At 30.3% G+C, this 24,108-nt stretch overlaps 3 protein-coding genes across 3 annotated transcripts; all 3 read right to left on the bottom strand.

The window, feature by feature from the left end:
* Positions 1-3,822: 3,822 nt before the first annotated feature.
* IAQ61_008531 (uncharacterized protein) lies at positions 3,823-4,512 on the bottom strand (the record flags this gene model as incomplete). The annotated part of the gene is made up of 1 exon (XM_003836967.2): positions 3,823-4,512. The coding sequence occupies one exon, from the start codon at positions 4,510-4,512 to the stop codon at positions 3,823-3,825; it is 690 nt and encodes a 229-aa protein (XP_003837015.2).
* A 9,563-nt stretch (positions 4,513-14,075) lies between these two features.
* On the bottom strand, positions 14,076-16,725 carry IAQ61_008530 (uncharacterized protein; the record flags this gene model as incomplete). The annotated part of the gene is made up of 3 exons (XM_066098037.1): positions 14,076-14,376; positions 14,732-14,756; positions 15,459-16,725. 3 exons carry the CDS (start codon positions 16,723-16,725, stop codon positions 14,076-14,078), a joined length of 1,593 nt encoding a protein of 530 aa, XP_065951993.1.
* A 2,939-nt stretch (positions 16,726-19,664) lies between these two features.
* On the bottom strand, positions 19,665-20,234 carry IAQ61_008529 (uncharacterized protein; the record flags this gene model as incomplete). Its single annotated transcript, XM_066098036.1, has 1 exon — positions 19,665-20,234. One exon carries the CDS (start codon positions 20,232-20,234, stop codon positions 19,665-19,667), a length of 570 nt encoding a protein of 189 aa, XP_065951992.1.
* Positions 20,235-24,108: the final 3,874 nt, after the last annotated feature.

Genomic DNA, 24,108 nt, shown 5'->3' with positions numbered 1-24,108 from the left:
GGCAGATGTTGAAATGTTTATGAAAAAGCAACCCTCACCTGTAACAAATCCTGCAAGTCAATCCGGGTTTATTACCTTTTTATCTTTTACTGTAGGTCTGGGAACAGGACTAACTTCTGGGAAAGCTCTATTTAAAGCATCAGTCAAACCTAAATTCATAGAAGCTCTTATGCTAACAATCTCTTTAAAACCTTTAAAACTTAAGTGTTCTTTAAGTGAAAGTTTATTAACAACGCATTTAAATAGTTCAAAATCAGCTTGTTTTTTAGTTTTAAGTGGGTATTTATCAAAATGAGCTATTATAACTTGAAGATCATCTAGAGAACGCGCTCTAAATGACACAAATTCCTTTGAGCTGGAGACATGACCTATTCCCTGAAAAAAAGCCTGAATAGTTTTCAAAAGCTCCAGATCTTTTTTATGTAGCTGAATTTGAAAAATAGCACGTATTCTAAAACCATGCCGGGATTCTGATGATTTAGTAAAACTAACCATAAAAGACCCCTCCGCATCAGTAAACCCTGTAACTAATCAAGGATTCAATGCAGGAGCTGAAATTTGTGTTTTTGCGCTACCTGGCACATACTCACTAGACGAATTAAGAGATCTTGCAACAGTTGTATAATAACAACATTGTTTAGAGTTAAGCCCTATCAAAGATTTATTGTGAATATATCAAGCACGCATAGGTATAGAATACGCATAATCATGCTCTTTATTTAAAGGGTTTATACGCTCAAACCTCCAAAATATCCTTTGAAGTATATAAACGTTAAACCCTGAAAACCCTAATTGGTGCGAGATTATAAACTAACCTCTCGACTGTACATTAAGCAGCTATTAGAATTAGCCACCCACAAGCGACCCAGTCTGTTGCGGTAAATAAAGAAAAAACAAAATTATTTACTGACAGTCTTGTATTATTATACCTAAAAGGCGATATTGAAAAATAATAATATGTTGACTGTTTTCACTCGTGTCGCCAAAGAAGCTATTTACTTCTTAAAGATCCCTGTCGAGATCTTAGAAATGAATAAATTGAAACTTATACTTATTTAAGTATGTTAACTATATATGGCTCTATTATTTAGTTACTTCTTTTTATTAATCTCACGACTATTAAATATATCATATGTTTATTAAAAGAACTTATACTTGTTGACTACTTTTTTTTATTCCTAATTTATATACCATACTAGGTATTATATATGGTAGTACTAGACCTTTTAGGTTTGGTATAGAATCTTTTGTAATATATATAGAGTAATGACCTTCTATATTTTGAATCGTATAATTTAAACCGTAAAGTTTAACATATTTGCTAATAATTTTACTTCATCTAATTTAAAACAGTTAGTAGCAATTCTAACCCCATTACCTGTTCAACACCCGTCGTCCATAATTAATACAGCTAAAGCTAAAGGAGTTAAATATAATTCTAACTTAGGGTTTATATATTTTATACCATTTTTATAAAATAATTTATGAATTCAATTAAAACTTCTAAAAGTAAAAGTATTAAATTCATGGCCATAGTACTCTTTACCTTTAACTATTCTTATATATTTCCTCGGTTTTAGGTTTGAACAGTAACCTTTTTGAAAATAAAACTCGTATAACCAAAATAAATAATCTGTATGAATATTGCTTTGCCTATATGAAATTCTAGTTCCTTCTATTGTTCTAGCATTTCCATAAGCATCTCCTAGTAAAGAACCTACTATTACAGATAAAACATCTTGGTTATGAGGCCCTATTCTATTAGAAGCTCTAACCTTCGTATGAAATGTTCTTTTTAACTCTAAGCTAGTAAGTTTAGTGGGTTTAAGGTATAATGTGTAATCAGTATCTTTGACATGAGCTAGTCTATTAAAAGATACACAAGTATTGTTTTTTTCTCCAGTTATATGCTTTATACTACTGGCATCTTTTATTTTATAAAAACCATATAATATAGATAATTTAAGGCCACCTAAAAAGGAACCTTCTGCTAATACAGATAATGAAGGATCTGTAACTTCATCCATTAAATATAATAATTTAAAAGAAGGAAAAGCTATTAGTACTAATATCAAGGCTGGAGTTATAGTTCAGATTAACTCTATTAGTGTCAAAAATTATGGACTATCTCATTATCCAGTTAATCAACAGGATATTTAACGTTTAGTCTCTGGGGATTACCTACTCATAATATAAATAATTATTGTTTTGGTTTCCTGCTAGGTTATTCATTGTTACATCCTTTCCCGACTACCATCATTATACTCCATGGTAATGGGGTCTCCTCATTGGGGCGTAGCGCGTAGCCCTCCGTAGGAGAAGAGTTATCACTTATAATTATTAATCCTACCCGCTATAATACTCTAGGTCACTAAGGCTCCCATTGTATACAGGGAAGATAATTATAGTATCAAAGGCTTTAGAACCTTCCAGCATTCAGTTAAATTAAATTCATAGTTTTTCTAAGTTTATTGCTTATTATCTGGACGAAAATTTATATCTGTCTTTAAATATCGCCCCTGATTTCATATATCTTACAACAGTGCTTCCACTTATATCTAAAAATTTACTAGCTCTTCTAGCTGAAACAAAACTTCCTATTAACTTAAATCCTTCAGATGTACATTTTTCGTAAATATTAACAGGATTTCCACGTTTTGTGCTCATTAGTAATTTAGTTTCTTCAGAATATTTTCTACCTAAAGCTTTTTGTCTAATTAGCTCTTTAGATTCTTCGCTATGAGATTTTCCGTATAAAGGATTAAGTTCACCTATTCTTTTTAAGCTCATAAGGTTTTTAGTTTCTTCACTCATAGAGCGACCATATCAATAAGCCTTTTCTCCAGCATATACTCCCTTTAGAGATTTACTGATTTTGGATTTAGTTTCCTCAGACAATTTTAAGCCTTTAGAACTACCACCCGCTATTTTTTGAATATTATACTGAGGATTTAATTTATCAAAGTAGTATTGTTCTTTGACATCTAAATCAGATTCATTACAATACTCTAAAATAGTTACAGAAAAATTGGAATACCCATATTTAATTAAGGCTCTACTTATTATAAGCTCTTTCCTGCTATTTATATAGCTTAAGCTAAAATATTTCATGAATCTTTTACGGAGATCAATAGATTGTCCTACGTAAATATCACATGTGAGTTTATTAGTTAACATGTAAATACCTGCTTTACCTTTGTTTTCCTTTAAGATTGCCTTTTTCATAGAATAAGCATCTTCATAGACTACAGAAGGAGTAATATGGACATTACTAGAATAACTGTTATCTTTAGAGATATATGTAGAATAAGCTCGCACTTTTAAAAGGTTGCGTACAGAAAACATATCAAAATTTAATAAGCTGTTTCATTTAATCTTAGAACACTTTTGAACAGGCACACTTCTACCGTGGTTAAGATATTTATTACTAATAGGAGATTTAGAACTATCAAAGTTTCTAATTATAGCTGCTTGTATTCACCCCACAGCAAATAAAATTGCTACTAAGTAATACATAATATTATCCGCTATTTCATTAAAATACAATAAGTCTATAAACCCTGCCGTGGGAGCTTATGCCCCCTTATAAATCCCTCCACTAAACCTTAGTTTACGGTAGGCAGCAGAGAGAACATTTATATTTTTAACTTATTATGTTTAATATACCAATAAATAATCCTACTAATTTGAGTAATCACTCTTTATATTTGTGTTGGGATTAAGGTTATTTAATTGCTATTTTCTCATCAATTTATTATATACTCGTACGCTATATAAATTAATGAATCCTAGATTTTCTATTGCTAATACTACAAAATGTCTCTAATTATTACCATCTTCCTTCCTAAAGGTATTCATTTGAAGTTTTGTTTGTAATATCTTCTCAGATCCCTCCTTAGTAAGATGAGCTTTCGAACTCATTAGTTTGGCGACATCCACCCAACATTCAAATTCTTTACGCTTAGAACCCCGTATTGGGTATTTTGTAAAGAAAGGGATGATAATTTTATTTATATCTGGTAACTTAGTTACAACATAATTATCGTAAATCATTCTAGATACTTCAACTCTACCGCAGTTAAAGAAAGAACAAATTTTGTGCATAACTAAAGAATCCCGACTGTGCTGTGTAATTTGGCAACCTAGCACAAATCTAAGCTCATTATTCTTATTATAAAGAGACTTTACAAAGAAACAACCTTCAGCGTCCATAAACCCGGCTACCCAGTAAGGGTTCAAACTCTCAGGTACTACTACCACAGGTATTTCTTTCCCCTTAATATAAGGAAATTTTTCCTGTAGGTTTGCGGGCAACCCTTTATTAATAGAAGCCCTTATAGCCAGAATTTTATTAAACCCTTCAACAGTTAAATGTTGTTTATTTTTGATACATTCCAAGGCTTCCTTGAACAGTAAGTAATCTCCTTTTTTTTTTGTGATTAAAGGGTAAAGGTCAAAATGGTTTAGAATAACATCTAAATCCTTAATAGCTAAAATTCTATACTCTACCATATTAGGGCGACTACTAGATTTTACAACCCCTACACCACCAAAAAACTCTTTAAGTAATAATAAGAATTCTTCATCCTTTTTGTGTAAAGCCAGAGTAAATCCAGGATTAACATAATAACCTAATTTATATCTAGAGTTTTCACCTATGGCTAAATGAAAACATGCTTCACCATCACAAAACCCTGTCACATAAGCAGGGTGTAACTTATTTAAATTAGCAGGAAAAGCAGAATTTAGGTTAAATTCAGCTGAATGCGTATTCGATCCAAATTTAGGATCATTACGTCACGCAAGGTTTAACCACAAGTAATTTTCCGTATATTTATTCAATAATATAAGATATAAACATTTTCGCCGTATACCGTACGAATCTTAAATAAGTTCGGCTCGAGCAAAAAGCTTACCTAGAAAGTATTTTAAACTCGTAAGTCTTTACATACTAAGTTTTTATATTATTAAATCGAGATTAATAATAAACTATTTCTCATCTCCGCGTTTTTACGGTATAAATTTAAGCAAGCTCTGACCCAGCCAGGTGACGGTACTACGCAAAAAAGTCCCCGGCTATTACATAAAGCTCTTGAGGTAGACTTCGTATTTCGTATGGCTTACCGTAAACTTCTCACTTAAAAGTGAGAAGTGGTGAGCGCCCTGGAAGGGTTTAAATAGAGCCTGCTAGTATTTTTTCATGCTATATATATATTTATTTAGATACTTTGATTTCTCAAAGGGCCAGAGTACACCTTACAGTTAAAACTGAAGAATCATCTACTCGTTGCTCTTTTACAATAAAAGATTATTTTACTGATTTAGATCCGCGATTGTCCATTTTAAGTTGTTCTAACTTCTATCTCTAACCTTGTTACCTTACCTTAGTTATTAGTTAAGCCGGATATAAATGGACTGTATATCCTTGGTAGTTAGAGCTTTAGGATGTCCCCGGAGTTTGATTCTTATACACAAAAATTCATGTAATTCTACTAGTGCTTCCATTTGTGGGCTAGCACTATCTTGGAAGTAAAGTCCTCAAGCTCTAGGTGCATCACAGTTAATAACACTACAATAAAAAATATAATAAATAATTAAGGATGAAATTAGAATAACTAATAAAGTTTTAGCATAACTTTTGAAATTACATATTAATTGTAATTTTAACATTGAATATATACCTGATACATAGAATGTATAAGCTAAAAACAGTACTCTTATAAGAGGTGTCTCTAAAACAAAGCTAGATCATGGAAGATCGAAAAGTAAATGGGCTGTATCTTCGGTATCATCTATACGATCTACGGCAGTATTAGATGTTTCTTCTATAATTTTATGTACTTTACTAGCATAAACATTTGTTTTATGTCCCAGATGCTCAGCTGTACTCTCAGAAATAGTACCATTGTTTTTGTTCATATCTATTTTAGCTAATAATTGGGTTTTATCCCTATCCGTATTTTGCTTTCATTGATCTGCAATACTTCTAACGGTAGCTGGGTTCTGATTAGCTTCTTCACGTAATTTTTCTTCAGTAGGCACCCTATCCACACGACCTTTAAAAGCTTTAACCTCATCAATAATACCACTTTGTAAAGGTAAGCTAGTAAATGCGTGAGGTTTAGGTGGGTTGTGTAATGCTCATTCTAATCCTGGAGCACATGTATCTTTAAGTATACGTAAATAATCACTAAATAATTGAGGAACGGCTCAAAGGTATCCAAAGATAGCTTTCCCTTTAACAAGTTGTAAGTATACAATTTGTAAGAAAAGAGCTGTTGCAGCTACAGATATTATAGAACCAATACTACTAATAAAGTTTCAACCTGTAAAGGCATCAGGATAATCACTAATTCTACGTGGCCAATTATGTTACGTTAAAGGATTTACCTTTAACTCCCATATTCACATATGGGTTCAGACTATGTCATCGTCTTACTTTAATATGTCATTGTATTTAAAGTTTATTTGACGGAGGATACTAATGGAAGGTTGTAATCATAAAGATTTTCCTTTTAGTCGTTGAACGTTCTTATTATTAATTATATAAATGAATTTACTTTAAAAATAAGCTTCGCTTCAAGTTGACTTTACAGTTATTCTTGAAATTCATCCTCTTATGCTCCTTATCTTTATTAATATATAAGGGGGAACTACACTCAATTCCTTGTAGACCTAAGAAATGTTGAGGGAAAAAAGTTAAATTAACCCCAGTGAATAAAACTCAGAAATGAGCTTTAGAGTAAAGTAAGTTATAATCTAATCCTAATATTTTAGGAACTCAGAAATATCATCCACTATATAAGGCAAATACAGCACCCATACTTAAAACGTAGTGAAAATGAGCAACTACGTAGTAGGTCAATTAAGTTGCTCATTTATTAACATACAACACTGCTCACGCAGTGGATCGGACTATAACTTATCTAATGATTTAACTTAATAAACTTTCGATTGTCACGTTTAGTCTCTACGGATCCTACTCGAGAATAAATTTATTCACTTTGGTTTCCACGGTATTACCTTACATGGGGAGACCCTTATATTTTCCGCCTTGAGAAAACACATAAGGACAAACCCAAGAAAAACCCAATATATAGTAATAAATAAATTATCTTTGGTTTCCACGGTATTATCTAGCACGCTCTTTCTTATTACCCGCTTTAAAATAATAAGTAAAGTATATATACGCCATGTAATCGTCTTTATGTATTTTATTCCGGTTATTTTTTTTTTTACATATATCATGAAATATGTAAAAAAAAATTACAGCCTCAGTCTTCTTTGCTAAGCAAAGAAGACGCCGAGGCTAATAAATTATCTACTTTAATTATTTAAACCCTCTTTAAGAAGTTTTATTTTATCAAACCCCTTTTGAGTTAAATGCGCTTTAGAACCAAGTAATAGAACAATTTCTCTAAAGATTAGATAATTTTTAAGCTTATTACCTTCCAATTTATGTGCATCAAAATGAGGCAATACCTTACTTATCAAGTCTGATTTTTTACTTATAGAAAATCGAGCGGTATTTCTACTTAATGCGATATTTATAGATCCCACCCCTCCAAAAAATTTTTGTATGCTTGATAATAAAGGAACTTCCCTTTTATGTAGTTCAATAACATAATAAGCAGAAATTTGCTTAGTGGTAGAAGAAATATTTACAGTGAAGCAACCGTCTCCCTCGGTAAACCCACTGACATAATTAGGATTTAATGGAATATTGGCAACATCCAAAACAGGTCTATCTATTGCTATTACAGAAGGGAAAAGAGCTTTTAATTTATCAGATAATCCATTATTAAGTACAGATTTTATTGATAATATTCTATTTAACCCTTTCTCTTGTAAATGTTGCTTACTTTGTAACAATTCTGCACATTCAGATCATAGATCATAATCTATTTTTTTCATACCATGTAAAGGGTACTGTTTAAAATGAGGAATTATAAAATTAACTATCTCGTTCAATCCTGTTATTTTTAATCTAGCATCTTTTCTAGTTAATGGAATAAAAATCGTACCAGCTTCTCCAAAAAAGGATTTTAATTTATAGAGTAATTCTATATCTTTAATATGAAAAGATACCTCAAAAGACAGTTCTATTTGCCGTACTAGGTTCTTACTGTTATTTGGATTTAATTTTATAAAAACAATAAAAGAACCTTCAGCATCTACTAATCCAGTTACTCAATTAGGATCTAATCCTCTTCCCTTTATTCCCTCACGGGGGATTAGGGACCCTGTCTCGGAAGGGTCCCCGGGAGGGAAAGAGTTACTTTTTTTACCATCAGAATACGATCTAGTCTTTAATGCAGAATTGTAAAATAACCCCTTATTTTCTCTTGTTGTTAATATTTTATTCATATATATAATTACGACCATCATTATTAATAAAAATACCTCGTAGATATGTAGATAAAAGTAAGTCAAAATCTGTTTTATTAATAATGTTTTTAAATGGTCAATAGAGGCCTAGACTTCACCGTTAGCAAAATTAATAATTTTACCGAAAAACGTATGTAATTTTTCATGGTGACAAGACAACACGACACCTACTAAAGAACACAGCAAGCTCTAAATTTTTTTAAAGACTCTAACTTTTCTCCCAACAAAGGATAGTTAGTACAATGTGCCACTATTTTTGCTAATACCTCTTTCTTGTATACCTCTATAAAATAGAAGTTACCGTAAGGTTTACGAACTTTATTTGATATTTCAAAATACTGTTTTATACCGTCTATTAAATAAACGTCGTCATTTTGTCCTATTGAAAAAGAATGTGTATTCGTTTTACGAATAGAAAAACAACCTTCCGCTTCTATAAAACCAGATAATCAAGCTTTAAAATAAGTAGGTACCTTAAAATTAGCATTTATAATAGCAGATTGCTCTTTAAATTTAGTATCTCTTGCGAATAAGTATTTTTCTACCGAAGTTTCAGTTAAACATGTTTTTAAGAATGCAAGTTGACAGATTTTTTTTGAAGTTAAAGGAGGATAAGTATCAAAAATTTGGATTACTTTCATAATTTCTTCCTTTTTATTTACAACTCAAATAACATCCGCCTGTTTACCGGTAATTATTACAGTTCCACCTACTACTTTAGCAACCTCAACCAACATATTATAATTAGATTTAAGGTTAGATAATTTAATAACTAGTCTGTATTGTAGAGATTGTTTACGCCAATGGTTTACTTGAATACTTCCATCTCCGTCCATTAGCCCTACTCAAAACATTTTTATATACTCTTTATAGTTATTGTTATCAGATAAATCATTATAACTGCTATTACTATTATAACTAAGACTAGGATTTGACGGCGTAGCCTCAAACCCTGTCTTGGCCATAACAAATAAACTAGGTATTAGCATACTTAACTTAAAGACTCAAGTATCGTGGAAAGCAATATCAAGTGAAGCGTTCGCAAGAACTACTCCTGATACGACAAAAAAATATTCATTAATCCACTAATCTTTCATAACTAAAAATATACTCTTTATAAGTACCACCTACTTTAGCGTAATTTTTAATAGTACTATGTGATACCTTTAATGCTCTTTGAGCATCCATTACACCATCATATTTCCCAATAAAATTTTTATTTATATCATATACAAATACTGCTTTTTTAATATGACTACTCTTATTAATTTCTTCTACTAATTGTTCACATTCTTTTGAGTGTCAATGAGAAATTAAAGGTGTATCTGAAATATTATAAGGTATATTAAGTAGGTACCATTCTCCTCTAAATATTGTGTGTTCTTTTATTACATCAACCAATGTTGAAGAATTAGATTTAATTAATTTAGCTAAAGTTTTAACTGAAGGGAAAATAACTAATAACTCTTTAAATGAATTGTATACATAAACAGAGTAAGCTGATTTAGCTTCAATAATTCTTATCTTACTTTCAATAGAATGACTTTTGTTATAAAAAGGGTTGTTTTCACCTGTTACAGCCCTTGCTATTAACCCTTTAGTTTCATCACTATGTGTTCTATTCTTAGCTAATTCAGAGAGTAACTTTTTTGTTTCTTCAGTATGTATATAACCTAAATAAGAAAAACCTTGCTTTAAAACATTGTAATAAGGTATAATATTTGCTATATAAAAAGTTTCTCTAGAAGTTAAAAATTCGGCTTCAACATATTCTAAAATTAAGAGAGAAAAATTGGAATAATCGTACTTAAGTAAAGATTTGGTAATAGGCATATTAGCATTTTGTTTACTTTTTAAAAAAGCCTTATTAAGATAATTTCTCATTCTGGAAGCTAATTTAATAGAACTACCAACATACGAATGCCCATTGACCTTGTTTATTAAACAGTAAACACCGGATTTATCTCTTTGTTCTTTTAGTATATTAAGTCTATCTTCCTTTAAGTTACTATAAACTTTTACAGCCTTTACATTTAGAATATTATCTTGGTTCCTTATCTTCTTATCCTGGTTATTACTGAAAGAAGAGTAAGATCGAGTTTTGACTGTGTATCCTAACGAAGGTTGTGCGGTAACAGAGATTAGTGAATGAAAGATTAATGAACATTTTTTCATTTGGACTATATTTTCCCGGAATGAACTCCGAGTGCTACGTGTAGTCTCTGAGGAACCCCACAGATAATAGTGGCGAAACCGCCCCGAGTTAATAGGTTCTCTATTAATATGGTTGTAAAATATCCGTAGGTTTCCTGCTGATTGTTCAAAATTATGCTTTATGACTGAGATTAAATAAAACTCTAGTATCATAATTGTCAGAAGTTCCCAGCATATAGTAGTCAAATCTAAAAATAGAGGGAGAGCTATCACGTTGATATGTAACCCTCCAATAGTAAACATAAATACAAACCCTAATGCAAATAGTAATGAGGGTATTAAGTGTAGAGAACCTCCATAACAAGTGGCTAATCAAGAGAATATTTTAATTCCAGTAGGAACTGCTATAATTAAGGTTGCGGCTGTGAAATAGGCTCTTGTATCCACGTCAAGACCAACAGTATACATGTGGTGAGATCAAACTACAAACCCTAAAATTCCAATAGAGCACATTGCATATACCATACCCAGGTACCCGAAAACGCTTTTGTTGGAGTTAGCTGAAATTGTAGTACTAATTATACCAAATCCTGGTATGATTAAGATGTAACAATATTTTGATTAAAGGAATAGCTGTGTATTATAACAGTCTTTTCTCATTAATACTCAAAAACTTTTAGATTCTTGTTAGGACTTTATCTTAAGTTGTAGTATTTTCTTCATGACGATTTATTATAGATTTAATTATTAGTATTTTGGATAGCCCTTTATCTGTTAAGTGTTGTTTGTCTTGTATTAATTTATATACCTTTCTTCATCTTAAATAGCTTATATGCTTTCTAGATTGTAAGTGATATCGATCAAAATATTCTATAACCCTTTTAGCAGAACCGAAATTAGTAGAACCATAATAATAGGTATCTTGAGACTTCCTATATCCAATGTTTCCACCTAAGTATTCTTTTATTATATTTAACAATAAATCACTTTTTTGATCTATTTGAAAATTTAATCTTATTTCCGGTTTATTTCTGGTAATACGTTTAATAATTTTTATTTGAAAACTAGCATCCGCATCAGAAAAACCTGCTAATCAGTGGTTATCCAAATTTTTATTTGAATCTATAGTAAAATGAATATTTTGATCTGCATACTTAGTATGACTTAATACATTATTAACTACTTGGTTAAATATGTGTTCTGTTCTTAATTTACCATTTATCAAGTTAATTATATTTAACATACCCTTTTCATTAGATACAATTAAAAGGTATGCGTTTTTGTCCTTTACTTTTCTTACATTACCGTAACCTAATCTTCCTTTCAAGTAATAGGCTAGAAATGCATCTGGAGAGCTAAAAGTTATAACTAATTGTTGAGCTTTACTAAAATGACCATCCCCGTCTATTAATCCTGCTAGATAATAACCTAATTGTTCATTATTTAGAGGCTTCAAATGTTTAGGTACGTGATCTGATACACGTTTAACATTTTCTAAATTTACTACAACTCCGTCGCGTAGAGCCTCTGAGGTTCCATTTTTTATATATAAAATGTTACCGGCTGATTTCCTTCATTGTTCTAACTTTTTTACTGTGCCATATAAGGAGGAGTATTTAGAACTATCTAACGAAGGGGTCCCAGCATACAGCAACGTTAAGAGGCCTACATTCGTAACCTCTGGATGACCAAAGAATCCATTTCTTCAAATTTAATTTATCTTTTAAAAAAGCCTCTTATTAAATCCAGGTACCGGTAGTCTAGGCTCCGGGCTTATGTATCATACAAATATGATAGAAGAAACCGACTGTACATTAAGCATCATTTCAGACACCTACCAGTGAACCAGTCTGTAGCGACCTCTTAAAAGGCCGACGGTCTTTAAGTGAGGAACTTGTTGACCGTTATTGCACTAGTATCGTTAATATTTTTATTACTTTTCCTTGTATTTATAAAAAACATTTAAAGTTTTATATAAAAGAATATAACCTTTAAACTTAAGAGTTGCAAGTAATACTTATAAATATCAACTAAGTCTAAGGTATATTCTTATAAGAATATTCACTATATCAGATCTTATATGTTTTAACATCTGTCTTTATAGTTTCATAACTTGCACGTTAAACCTTTACTTTTTTTGCCCTAGTATTTTAAATATATATTATAGGATTTATTTATCATCTTAGCTCTTTCAATCGTTTCTTGTCTTTTTGACTCATCTAAATTATATTTATTAACAAGATCATTATGCACATCTTTTCATAATATATAGGATAAAGACTTTTTATAAGTTATATTTATCAAAATAAGAGAAGACATCTTTACAGTTGTTTACTACACCTAATCTAAATTCATAAGTATTCTCTTCTGAATGTCTAGAAACAATCCCATTTTTAAATAATACACTGAAATGCTCTAATACTGTTAGATTTATTTCTCACTTTTGATAAATATTAAAGTTGAAACTATATCCTCTTTTTTCACCAATGAAACAATTAAACTAACCTTCTCCTGATTTTTTTTTTCTTTTGCAATGTTTGGTGATTGATTTAAGCAAAAGAAAAAAAAAAAATAATGTAAATCCTGCAAACCATGCATTGTTTAAAGTAGGTAGAATAGGTCTGTTATTAATTAACACATTTTCTAATCGTATTCTACCAGTAGTAACTCATTTATTAAACCCTTTAACGAAAAGATAAAATTTTTCTTGTCTTTTTGGTAAAACAAGATAACCATTAAATAAACTAACTATATTATTTATTTCTTTCTTATATTGTGTTACATATATATTAGTTATAGCCGATGGATGTCTAACTATACCAAACCCCAGAATTTCTTGTATAAATTCTAAAACTTGTTTATCCGTAGTAGCTTGTGTAATAACAAATGCCAAGTCCCCTCTATTGTTTAATATAAAGGAACCTACTCCTTCAGTGAAACCTACTAATCAAGTTAAAAAGTTTTCTGATGGAGTTTTATTATTTGGCAAATGAGTATTGTATTTCTCACGAAATGCAGAAAAAAAAAAAAAACAACAATATTGTGCAGTACTATCTTGAAAATATAATCCTCAACATCTAGGTGCATCACAACTAATAGTGCAACCACAATTGCAATCACAAACATAATTGCAATTACAAGCACAACAATAGACTAATACTACACTTAGTAACAAGATAAAAAAGTATAGTATTCCAGATGAATAATGATTAGCTGCAAAATTAAATAATCTATCATATAGAACAGCAGACTTTTTAGCTCTACGTATTATAAGCAATAATCTAATTAAAAAACATAGAACTGAAAATAACATCGTAATAGTTCACATAATATATTCACTTAATATATTAATTAACAGAGTATAAATCTCTAGAATGCAAGGTGTAATAAAAAGAACTAAAGCAGACAAAACTAAAGGCATTATTCCAATAAATAATGGTCTTAAAATCATTATAATATTTCTAAAAAATGAAGATACTGTTAAACGAATAGCAACTACACAAATATTTTTATTATCCTCATTAAGTATCGATCTAATAGACATCGGATCTGAGGGTCTCTGTGTTTGCTGTTGTGTTTGCGGCTGTGTTTGCTGTTGTGTTTGGGGCTGTGTTTGCGGCTGTGTTTGGGGCTGTGCTTGGGGCTGTGCTTGCGGCTGTGTTTGGGGCTGTGTTTGCGGCTGTGTTTGGGGCTGTGTTTGGGGCTGTGTTTGCCGCTGTGCTTGCGGCTGTGTTTGCCGCAGTGCTTGCGGCTGTGTTTGCCGCAGTGCTTGCGGCTGTGTTTGCCGCAGTGCTTGCATCTGTGCTATCCGTTGAATATGTAGCCTTTGTAATACTATCTCTCTTTCGTGGATAAGAGCATCAATATTAGCCCTATAACTAACTTCGGTGTCTGTTGCATGCCTATCCTCGTAAAAAGATAGATCAGCATCTATCTGAGTTAATTCTTCACCTATAGACATCCTAGACCTACCCCTACGCCAATCAACATATCTACCACTCAGCTCACTAGGTTTATCTCAACCTGGGTATGGACTTGTACTCTGTAATGGTAAACTAGTAAATGAGTGAGGTTTAGGATAGCTATTAAAATTAAATTTTTTAAAAAATGTAGGGTTAATAATACATATTACAAAACCGCCTATATAGAAAAGATGTTGGTATAATATAGGATCACCACCACCTGCTACTTCAAAGAATGATGTATTAAAGTTTCTATCTGTCAATATCATAGTAATTCCCGTTAAATTTGTTGACCTACTGGATGAAATCCCATAGCTTAAAGTGTTGTTCTTTAAGCTTAAAAAGTTATTAAAACTTAGTGTAGGTACGCAAACACTCTCGTGCTTGATCGGACCATATCTTATATTTTTAAGTTGTAGAAGTTTTGTAAATGATCTCAAGTAAAATTTGTTCTGAAATTGTTCATACCTGACTTGATCTTTACTATTTTTTCCTTTCCTTCATCTGTATTATGCTCCTTTCTATCAAACATGTCTACTACTTCCATTCAATCTAATGAATCTAAATGTTTAGTTCCAAACAGAGGAAATTGTAAAAGATAATTTTTAGCATTAATATTACCTTTAAGGTTAGTAGTTCTAACTCTATACTCAGGTTTTGGTTTATCCGATCTTATTTTTTTTACTTCTGTTTCACTTTTTTTTTCGACGTAATTTCACTGAAATTACTAGAAAAAAAAACAAAAACTCAGCAATATGACTTAAGAAATCCAAATTATCATATCCTTTGTGATCTTCTCGTCTTTGAGATATTTCTAGAGTGAGAGAAGTAGTCCCTCCAACCACCAACACTTAACTGTAACTGTTTACTAATCATTAATATCTTTACTAAATAAAAACCATTTTTTATTTAAGGGTTTATTTTTATCTACATATCTAGATAGATTTCGCTTACTACAATTTAAATAGTTAGCCGCATCAGAATAATTGTCGAAAGACTTAAATAATTTTTTCACGCTATCAGAAAGAGGATCATTTACAAAAACAAATAGTTTTTTACTATTTGTTAAACCTATCTTTAACTTAGTTTCTTCCAATCTGGCCTTTCCTTTCTTTATCGCACTCATCTTTAATATAGTTTCTTCAGAATGAAACTTTCCAAACATGGGGTTATTTTCATTTCCTTTAGCTTTTTTGAATTTAACTATCGTAGAACTTGCATGCTGAAAACCTAATAAAGATCCTGCTGTTTTTAAAATGTTGTATTCAGGTAAGATAATATCTATATAATGTTGTTCTCGTTCTATAATAAGTTTTTTAGCCTCGTCTTTTGGTAAATTTACTATTTCCGTATATTCAAGTATAGTTAAAGAAAATGCTGAAAAACCGTAACTTAGAAGAGCATTATATATTTTACTTGTCTTATACTTATTAATATTTTTAGAAAAATAATAAGACAATCGTCTAGATAAATTTACAGAAGAGCCTATGTATTTCTTGGAAGACTCTCTGTGTGTCCAAAGATAAATACCTGCTTTATTCTTATTATCCGCTAAAATTAGATCTTTATATTCTTCAGCATTATTATAAACAACTGATGAAACAATCATACAATTGTTATTAAGTTTTAAGTCGTTAATATTCTTAATCTTAACTAAATTAGGAACCCGAAGGATACCCGCAGCCTTAGCGGCCGAGGTATTAGTTTTTGAACTCGTAGAAAATTTTCTAGAAGAATTAATATTTTTATTAATATTTAAATTTTTATTTTCAAAGGCTCCTTTTACCGAAGTTTGCAGTTGTTGGGTAAATTTCACTGAGGAGCTAGACAAAGTGCTCGACCACGAATTATTTAAACTATAAAAATTTTGCAAATGATCCCATATAAATATTGTTCTATTATGACCCATTCTTTTTTTAATTAAATTTATTAAATCACCATACGAAGTAATAGATTCCTCATTAAAGGTAGAGAGATCTAAATTACCCAGGTCGCACTCTAATTTATTGATTTTTAACTTTTTAAATATATCTAGGGCTAATACAAAATCCTTATAATCTAAAAATTTACTTGAAAATAAAGGATATGAATTCAAATAATTAATTAATTTTTCATTACTTCTAATATTTTGTGTTTTAAGGGTAAACTTATCAAAATTTTTAAACTTTTCTTGTTTTAAACTATCTTCAGGAATTTCTAAAAATTGCGCTATTTGTTGCATAAAAGATTTTACGCCTTTAATCGAATCAAACTCACCCCTTGGTATCCTTCCTTGTCAGCAGGGGAAGAAAATAAACGATATTTCTAATTTACATTCTAATTTAGGATATTTACCCGAAAGAGTAGTTCTTACTTGAAAAGAAGCGTCTGCTTCTATAAACCCTGACAGTCATGCATTGGAATCTAAAGACTCTTTAGATACAGGATGTTTTTCAATACTGGTTCCTTTAGTATTATTTAAAAAATCGATTAATGCATTAAGACTATGTATTTTAGGTGTTCTCATATTTCCATTTATTAATGAAATAACTAATAATACACCTTCATAGCTATTTATGGTTAATATATAAGCATCTACCCCTTTCTTTCTAGATAATGAACCTACACCTAACTCTTTTTGAACAAGTAGAGCTAAAGGTAAATCTTTTAAATGAAAAACTATTTGTATAGCGGGGTAATTTAACTTACCTTTAGGGCTTCTTAACGTTTTTGGTGTTATTATTGTACCATCACCTTCAATAAGCCCAGTTAAATAAGAACTAAAAAGGGATTTATTTAAATTTTTACTATTGTTATCAGTATGAATGCATCTAGCCGTTGTGCATAAAGGAAAGGTCAAAAGTTCCAAACTACAGCAAAAATATTTTGGCGTATAGCCTCTGAGGTTCTCTAGAAAGTTCAAACTTAATAGATTACCTGCTGATTGCGATATACTTTCGTATAACGGTTCCCAGAATACGGCCAAATTTAGAGCCGGCAGAATTAGTTTACCGGCTAAGACAGGTAAAGACAATAATAATAAAACAGCTGTAATAACAACTGCTCATGCAAATAAGATTAATTTATGTAGTCTAATACCAGGACTTCTCATATTGAATGTAGTTGTCATGACTAAAAATAGTTAAAATAGTAACTATTTGTGGACTATATCTTAAGCGTATTAATATACGGTCTTTAACGTGTAGTCTCTGAGGAATCTTATCATAATCAAAATTACTTTTGTTTCCTGCTGATTAAGCATAGCTTACAAGATTTTTACTATTAAGTACTTATAAACACTGAGCTATCCCAGCATACAGTTAAAAATTTTATATGAATCCCATTACAACGTATTTTCTTTCACATATTCACATAAATATCCTTTATATGCTTTACCTAAATCAATGTGTTTAACTAATGTTACTTGAGAAGCAGATAAACCTTTGTTATGTAAATATTCCACACATTTACCTAAACTAGGTAACACAATAGTGTTTTCTAAATTATCCACACATGTTAATCTAACAGGTTTAGATAAACTATTAAGAGATTTATTTTTATTGTATTTAACTCTGTCCTTTTCCAGCATTAAAGCTAAATCTAAATCAGACATATCTTTAACTTTAGCAGTTAACACTGGTTCACTTGAAAAAAGATACTTATCTAAATAAAAAGTACCGTTTTTTAAATGTTTAGAAAATGTAATATGATGAACATTTAATTTTCTAATAAAATCTACTTGTTTTGTTGCAAAAAAATATAATATACTCATATCTCTGTTATACATATATAAACTCTTTGAGTTTGACCCGCTAGGATTATTTGCAACTCTTATGGTATTTAATGTGAAACTAGAGTCTAACAAATAATATTGTTCTAATGCAATTTCTGACCCTTTAATGTAATTATGGTAAAAAGGAAAAACTTGTAAAGAGAAATTTTTCAATCCTTCTTTATGTAATAAAGGGATTAATAAACCACTCTTTCTATGAGACAAATGAATATAGCCATTTAATCTAAAAGCCAGCTGTGATGATGAACCTACATATTTTCTACCTGTAGTAGTATGTGTAAAGATATATATACCAGGAATTCTTTGTTTACTATTAGGTAAACCAAGTTTATCTTTAAGAACATCCTTAGTTATACTTTTTGATCTAAATTAGTTAAAGTAAAACTTGCAGTATCTATTAAAGATTTTAATTCTTGTTCTGTAATTTTAATATTACAGTAAGCTAAAATTTCATTAATTTTTTCAGCTGTCACAATTCCACCGCGATTCATTTGCTCTACAGCTATTACATGTGCATGTTTATTAGGGCCTGTTCTACCCAATATCTCTTTTCAACGATTATCCAATTTAGGTTTATCCTTGTTTTCAGGAGAACCCTTTTTTTAGAGTTATTGTCTTTTCCATTGTTATCCTCACCATAATTATTATCTTTTTCAGAGTTGTTTTTAAACATATATTTTGGTTTATTGCTACTAAAGTAACATTTATTAACTGTCAATTGAAAGCTTGTTGAATGTCTTAAATATGTAAGAAATACATTTAATCCTAAATTCATAGCACCTAAAAGAGATGATATACCAGAAAGATGTAATCCAAATATAGCTAAATCCACACTTGGACCACTATGGCTTTGTATACCGGATAATGGTGGGTATAGAGTTCACCCTGTACCTACTCCATTTTCTATAGCACCTGCAAATAAGAATAGAACTATACTAGGAATTAACATTAAGTAACTAATATTATTAAGTCTAGGGAATCCCATATCAGGTCCTCCTAGTCCTAATGGTAGCAGGAAATTACCAAATCCTCCGATTAAAGCTGGCATGCGCTTTATACATTAACTTTCGTTAATGCCCGGACTATATCTTTATCTTTAAATACTCATTATTTACTAAGTATTTACTAAGATATTCACGTGTAGTCTCTGAAGATCCTACTCTGTAAAAGCGTTTAATGCTACAATGAGCCCTTTTACATTTGGTTTCTGGCTGATTGCCTAATCCTTTGAAATGTTACTGTATTATGCCGCTTTATCTTAAAGAGAGTCTGCATTACTAGTTCCAAAGGCTCTAAAGATATTCCAGCAAACAGTGAATGTAAAATAAGATATTTCTACCTTATCCGGCCATGCCTTTATTTCTATATTATATTTTGTAACTAAATGTTCACTTACCTCGATAGTAACCTGATTTTTCACCCGTTAAGTATGATCTAATAACTTGACGGTCACCTTTTAAATGTTTAGCTAAACTAGATAAAGAATGAAATTCTATGTTTTTTTTAGGATCATCTTTAAACTCTCCTAATATAGATTTAGCTGCAGGGTGTTTGACGTTATATTTCTCTCTACAATCTGATACTAAACTTTTAAGTTCATTTATATTAAGTAGACTGGTTTTAGGAGATTCTTCTATTAAATCTAAAGAAAAAAAGAAATTATCTAGATATATGATACCTGAGTTTAAACAATCATTTAAAGTAGTATGGTGTATATTTATAAGAGTATAAGCTTGTTGTTTTGATCCAAAAATGTGTAGCAAAGTAAAATCTTCAGTACTATACATATACACCGGAGTACCTTTTAGTTTACGAAGCTTTTCACGGTTTTCCTGACTCATTGGTTCATGGTATCCAGAGCTACTTGCTACCGGATCTACATTAAGATTTGGTTTTAAGGTATCCATAAAATGTTGTTCAAGTCCCACTACTTGTTCTAAACTAGAATTTTCATTCATAATATAAATGGTTAATTTAATATTATCAAAACCATATTTATTAAAAAAACGTAAAACTCTTCTTGCTTTAGTCCTAAGTATAGATGGCATAAAATAAGAACTTATCCTATTATATAAATTAATAGAATGTCCTACGTACATGTTTTTTCCGTCCAAAGTCTCTCATATATAAACACCTTTCTGTTTCTTAGTTACTTTAAGTATGATATCTCTATTACCATAGGGATCGTCTACCAATACTTTAACATAATTGTGCTTTTTGTCGTTATTCTCTTTATTAGAGTTGTTATTTTCATTAAAAGGGTTATGACCATCGTTTTTGTTATCACATACATTTAAGAGTGAATTGTTATCAGCATTATTTACTATTTTAAATAAAGAAAAATTAGAATTTAATATAGAATATTTTTTGACCATAAAGAAAATCATTAATATAGCATGAGCCGTTATAATACTGTTATATAATTGATTATCTGCAATATATTGAACACCAGGCCCTGATAGTTCTAACCTAATTAACACAGAAAAAGCAGTTCCCACTAAACCTGAAAACAATGCATAGATTAAGTATAGTACACCAATATCCTTAGCATTTGAAGATAAGAATCACCGTTCAAATCACATACTAATCCCGGATGTTTGTATATTCAAGTGATTATGCCTATTATCCTCAGATAATATAATCTTGTTTGGAGAGTCATACCAATTATTCTGGAAGCAATTATTCACACGTATTTTAGTGCGAAGTGTATTTATATATATAGTTTGTATAATATATATTGCTAAAACAGACAATTTTGCTACACTAACTTTGACTTTTTTGTCAATAATTTTTTTTTTTCGGTTATAGTAATAAAAGATTTAGTTTTATACTTGTATAAACTACATTTATCACAATTTACTATAGTAATATATCTGCTTTCCTTATTTATTTTCTATAACAATATAGATTTAAAAAGTTTCTATTTGTTTTATTACACTTTATATAGTAAAAACCTATTAATTTACAAGAGCCACATACGTTTATAAAGTAATTTGTTTAACATTATATTTATAAAGCCAACAGGCGTTCTTAGAACTACCTATCCTCTATTTTCTTTTTTTTTTAGGGCTTTAGTTAAGTGATATTTACTCTTCTCCCCTTTGTTGTAATACTATTTATTTTAACACAAATTTCTAATAAGATTAAATAGGTGCAAATTAGGATCCCCGTTTCTAGAACTATACTCTATTAAAAAAAGTTATCTGCGGTATATAGGTCTTTGGGGTAAAAAAGAATTAAACCCTATCCCGAAGGGATCCCCTTTGGGATACCTGAGGGCATCCCCGCAGGGGATTGTTTTTTATGGTAAAATATAATTCCTTTTAGAAAACAATACATTATATAAGGGTATGAAGGAGTTGAACCTTATATTTATGATCTGCAATCAAAATGCATAGCCCTATGCTACACACCCCTTTTTTATTTAATATGACTTTTATAGAGATAGATCATAATTATTTAAAACAAAAATAACCACCGTTAGTTATATTAATTAGTGTAATTCTAAGGCATCTTTTATATAGGAACAAGATAGAACTACAAAAACCTGTGATTGTATAAAGGCAATACCTAATTCTAAACCAGAGAAGGCGATTATAAACGCCAATGGTAATAGTCCTAGTATAAAGAAAATGATACCTGAACTCATAATGTTGTATGTAAATCCACTTAAGATATTTAAAAGCATGTGCCCTGATAATCGTGCACAAATTCATCCTCATTCTATTTATTACCTTAAGTACAGTTCTATTACTATAAATTTTTATAAAAAAAAAGGAGGGTAGAGTACTCGGCGTATACCACATTATTCTAGTTTACTAATTTGAACAAATATTTTAAAAGGTTTAATTATATTTTAAGTATAAATATATACTGGGTTCACGTTAATAAGCAAAATAATATATTAATTGTGCACACTTTTACTCAGCTAGATAACTTAAATTAATTTAAAAAGGTATATATCTTTGTAAGGAGTAATACGTTTCGGACTTTAAGTAGAAATACCCACCGAAGATACACCTAGAGCTTCACTTGCTGAACTAACCGAATAATATTTAGTAACTTCATTTGTATAAGTATTAGTTACTTCTATAGCTTTACAATTACATTTAACTGAATCTAGCTTGGTGATATTTTATCCTTTAATGGTACTAACCTGTTCATTTGCAAACGAAGACTCGCTATTTTTTAAATAATTTGAGAGCCGTCTAGGAGATATTCCCAAAAATCGGCATGCGGCTTTCATTGTAGAGAATTCTTTGGTAATACCTAAAACACTATTGGTTAATCTAACAGCCTGTCATTCATTAATAAGATTGAAAATAGAAGAGGAATCTAACCCATATTTAGCTTTAGTACTCGTATAATCATTGTATGGCTTATTCTCCATTAAATATTTTTAACCGTAGTCATACGTATACCTAAGAAGAGAGCAGCCTGCGTCATAGAAGTAAATTCTTCTCTCTTTCCTATTTCGATATTAGAAAGAATAATAGACACTTTAAAGGGATTATTTTTAGCCATTCTTTATATATGGTCTTTAGACAATTTTTGTCTTAACATAACCTCTCTTTTAAACTTAAGGACCTCTTCTAATTCATTTCTCTTTTTGTATGCATCACTCATAAGTTTTAGAGAGTCTTCACTATGTTTTTATCCCAAATTTGACCCGGCTACTTTTAATATATTAAGGGTTAAATCTATCTAAGAAGAATTGCTCTCTAGTCAGTTCTATTGAACTAGTATAATATTCTAATATCTCTAACCTAAAGCCATCACAACCGTATTTTAAAAGCGCCTTAGAAATAAGAGATGCTCCTCGCTTACTGCTCGATAGATAGCTATGATTAAAGTATCGTCTAAATCTATCATTGAACATAGAGCAAAACCTATAGAACTTTTTCCTGAATATTTATTAACTCTTTTGTTTTCTTTTGCGGTTTTTTTTTTTTTACATATATCATGATATATGTAAAAAAAAAATTACAGTCCCAGTCTTCTTTGCAAGCAAAGAAGACGCCGGGACTAAAACTTACAACTGACCATAAGCAAAAGAAAACAAAAAAAATTAGCCTCGTCGTCTAACTTTATAAATTCAAGATATAAAAAAAAAAAGTAAGAGACAACGTATCGAAGACGGATTAAAAAAAAAAAAGAAATATTCCATATTTTTTTTTAGCGTACCCGATATATACCGGATTTACCTTTATTTTATTTAATAATCCATCCTTTATGCTAATAAAGCTTAGTATAAATTATAACAGGTTCATATTCAGATGAAGTAGACATAGTACTTATGTACCTTTTTGCCGTGAAGTGTGTATTACTTAAACTAATAGATGTGAGCCCAATTCGTCTTTGACAGTGAATTCAATGAAACCTTTTTTGAGTATAAATAGATGTGTTTAAACTTAATTTCTCTTCCATACCTGAAGGATAAGTTTAATTAAGGATAAAATATTTATTTATTACCTCCCCACAAGCTTGCGGTTATTTTGATTTTCTTTTGTTTAAACCCATAATTAAACAATGCAAAAGAAAATCAAATTAGCCCTAGCGTCTTCATTTCGATTTAGCGAAATGAAGACTGGGGCTGCTTTGCTGGCATAAATAAAGGTTCAACAAATTTATCCTCAAATGAATATGTATATATTTATATATTGTTTTAAATAAAAAGTTGTAGGGACGCCTTATATATCCATACTTTTAATTAAACATGTGATATTACCCTAATGAATTATATTATTATAATGTATTAGATTTAAAGGTGTTTATGTACTTTATCCTTTCTTTAAAGTGTTGCACTATAAACTTCAAATATTACGAATGTAC

Source organism: Plenodomus lingam (genome assembly GCF_022343315.1).
Source record: "Plenodomus lingam strain CAN1 chromosome Unknown contig_32, whole genome shotgun sequence".
NCBI classification, from domain to species: domain Eukaryota; kingdom Fungi; phylum Ascomycota; class Dothideomycetes; order Pleosporales; family Leptosphaeriaceae; genus Plenodomus; species Plenodomus lingam.
Note: the sequence above shows the minus strand (reverse complement) of the source record. Positions and strands in the feature narration are given on the sequence as shown.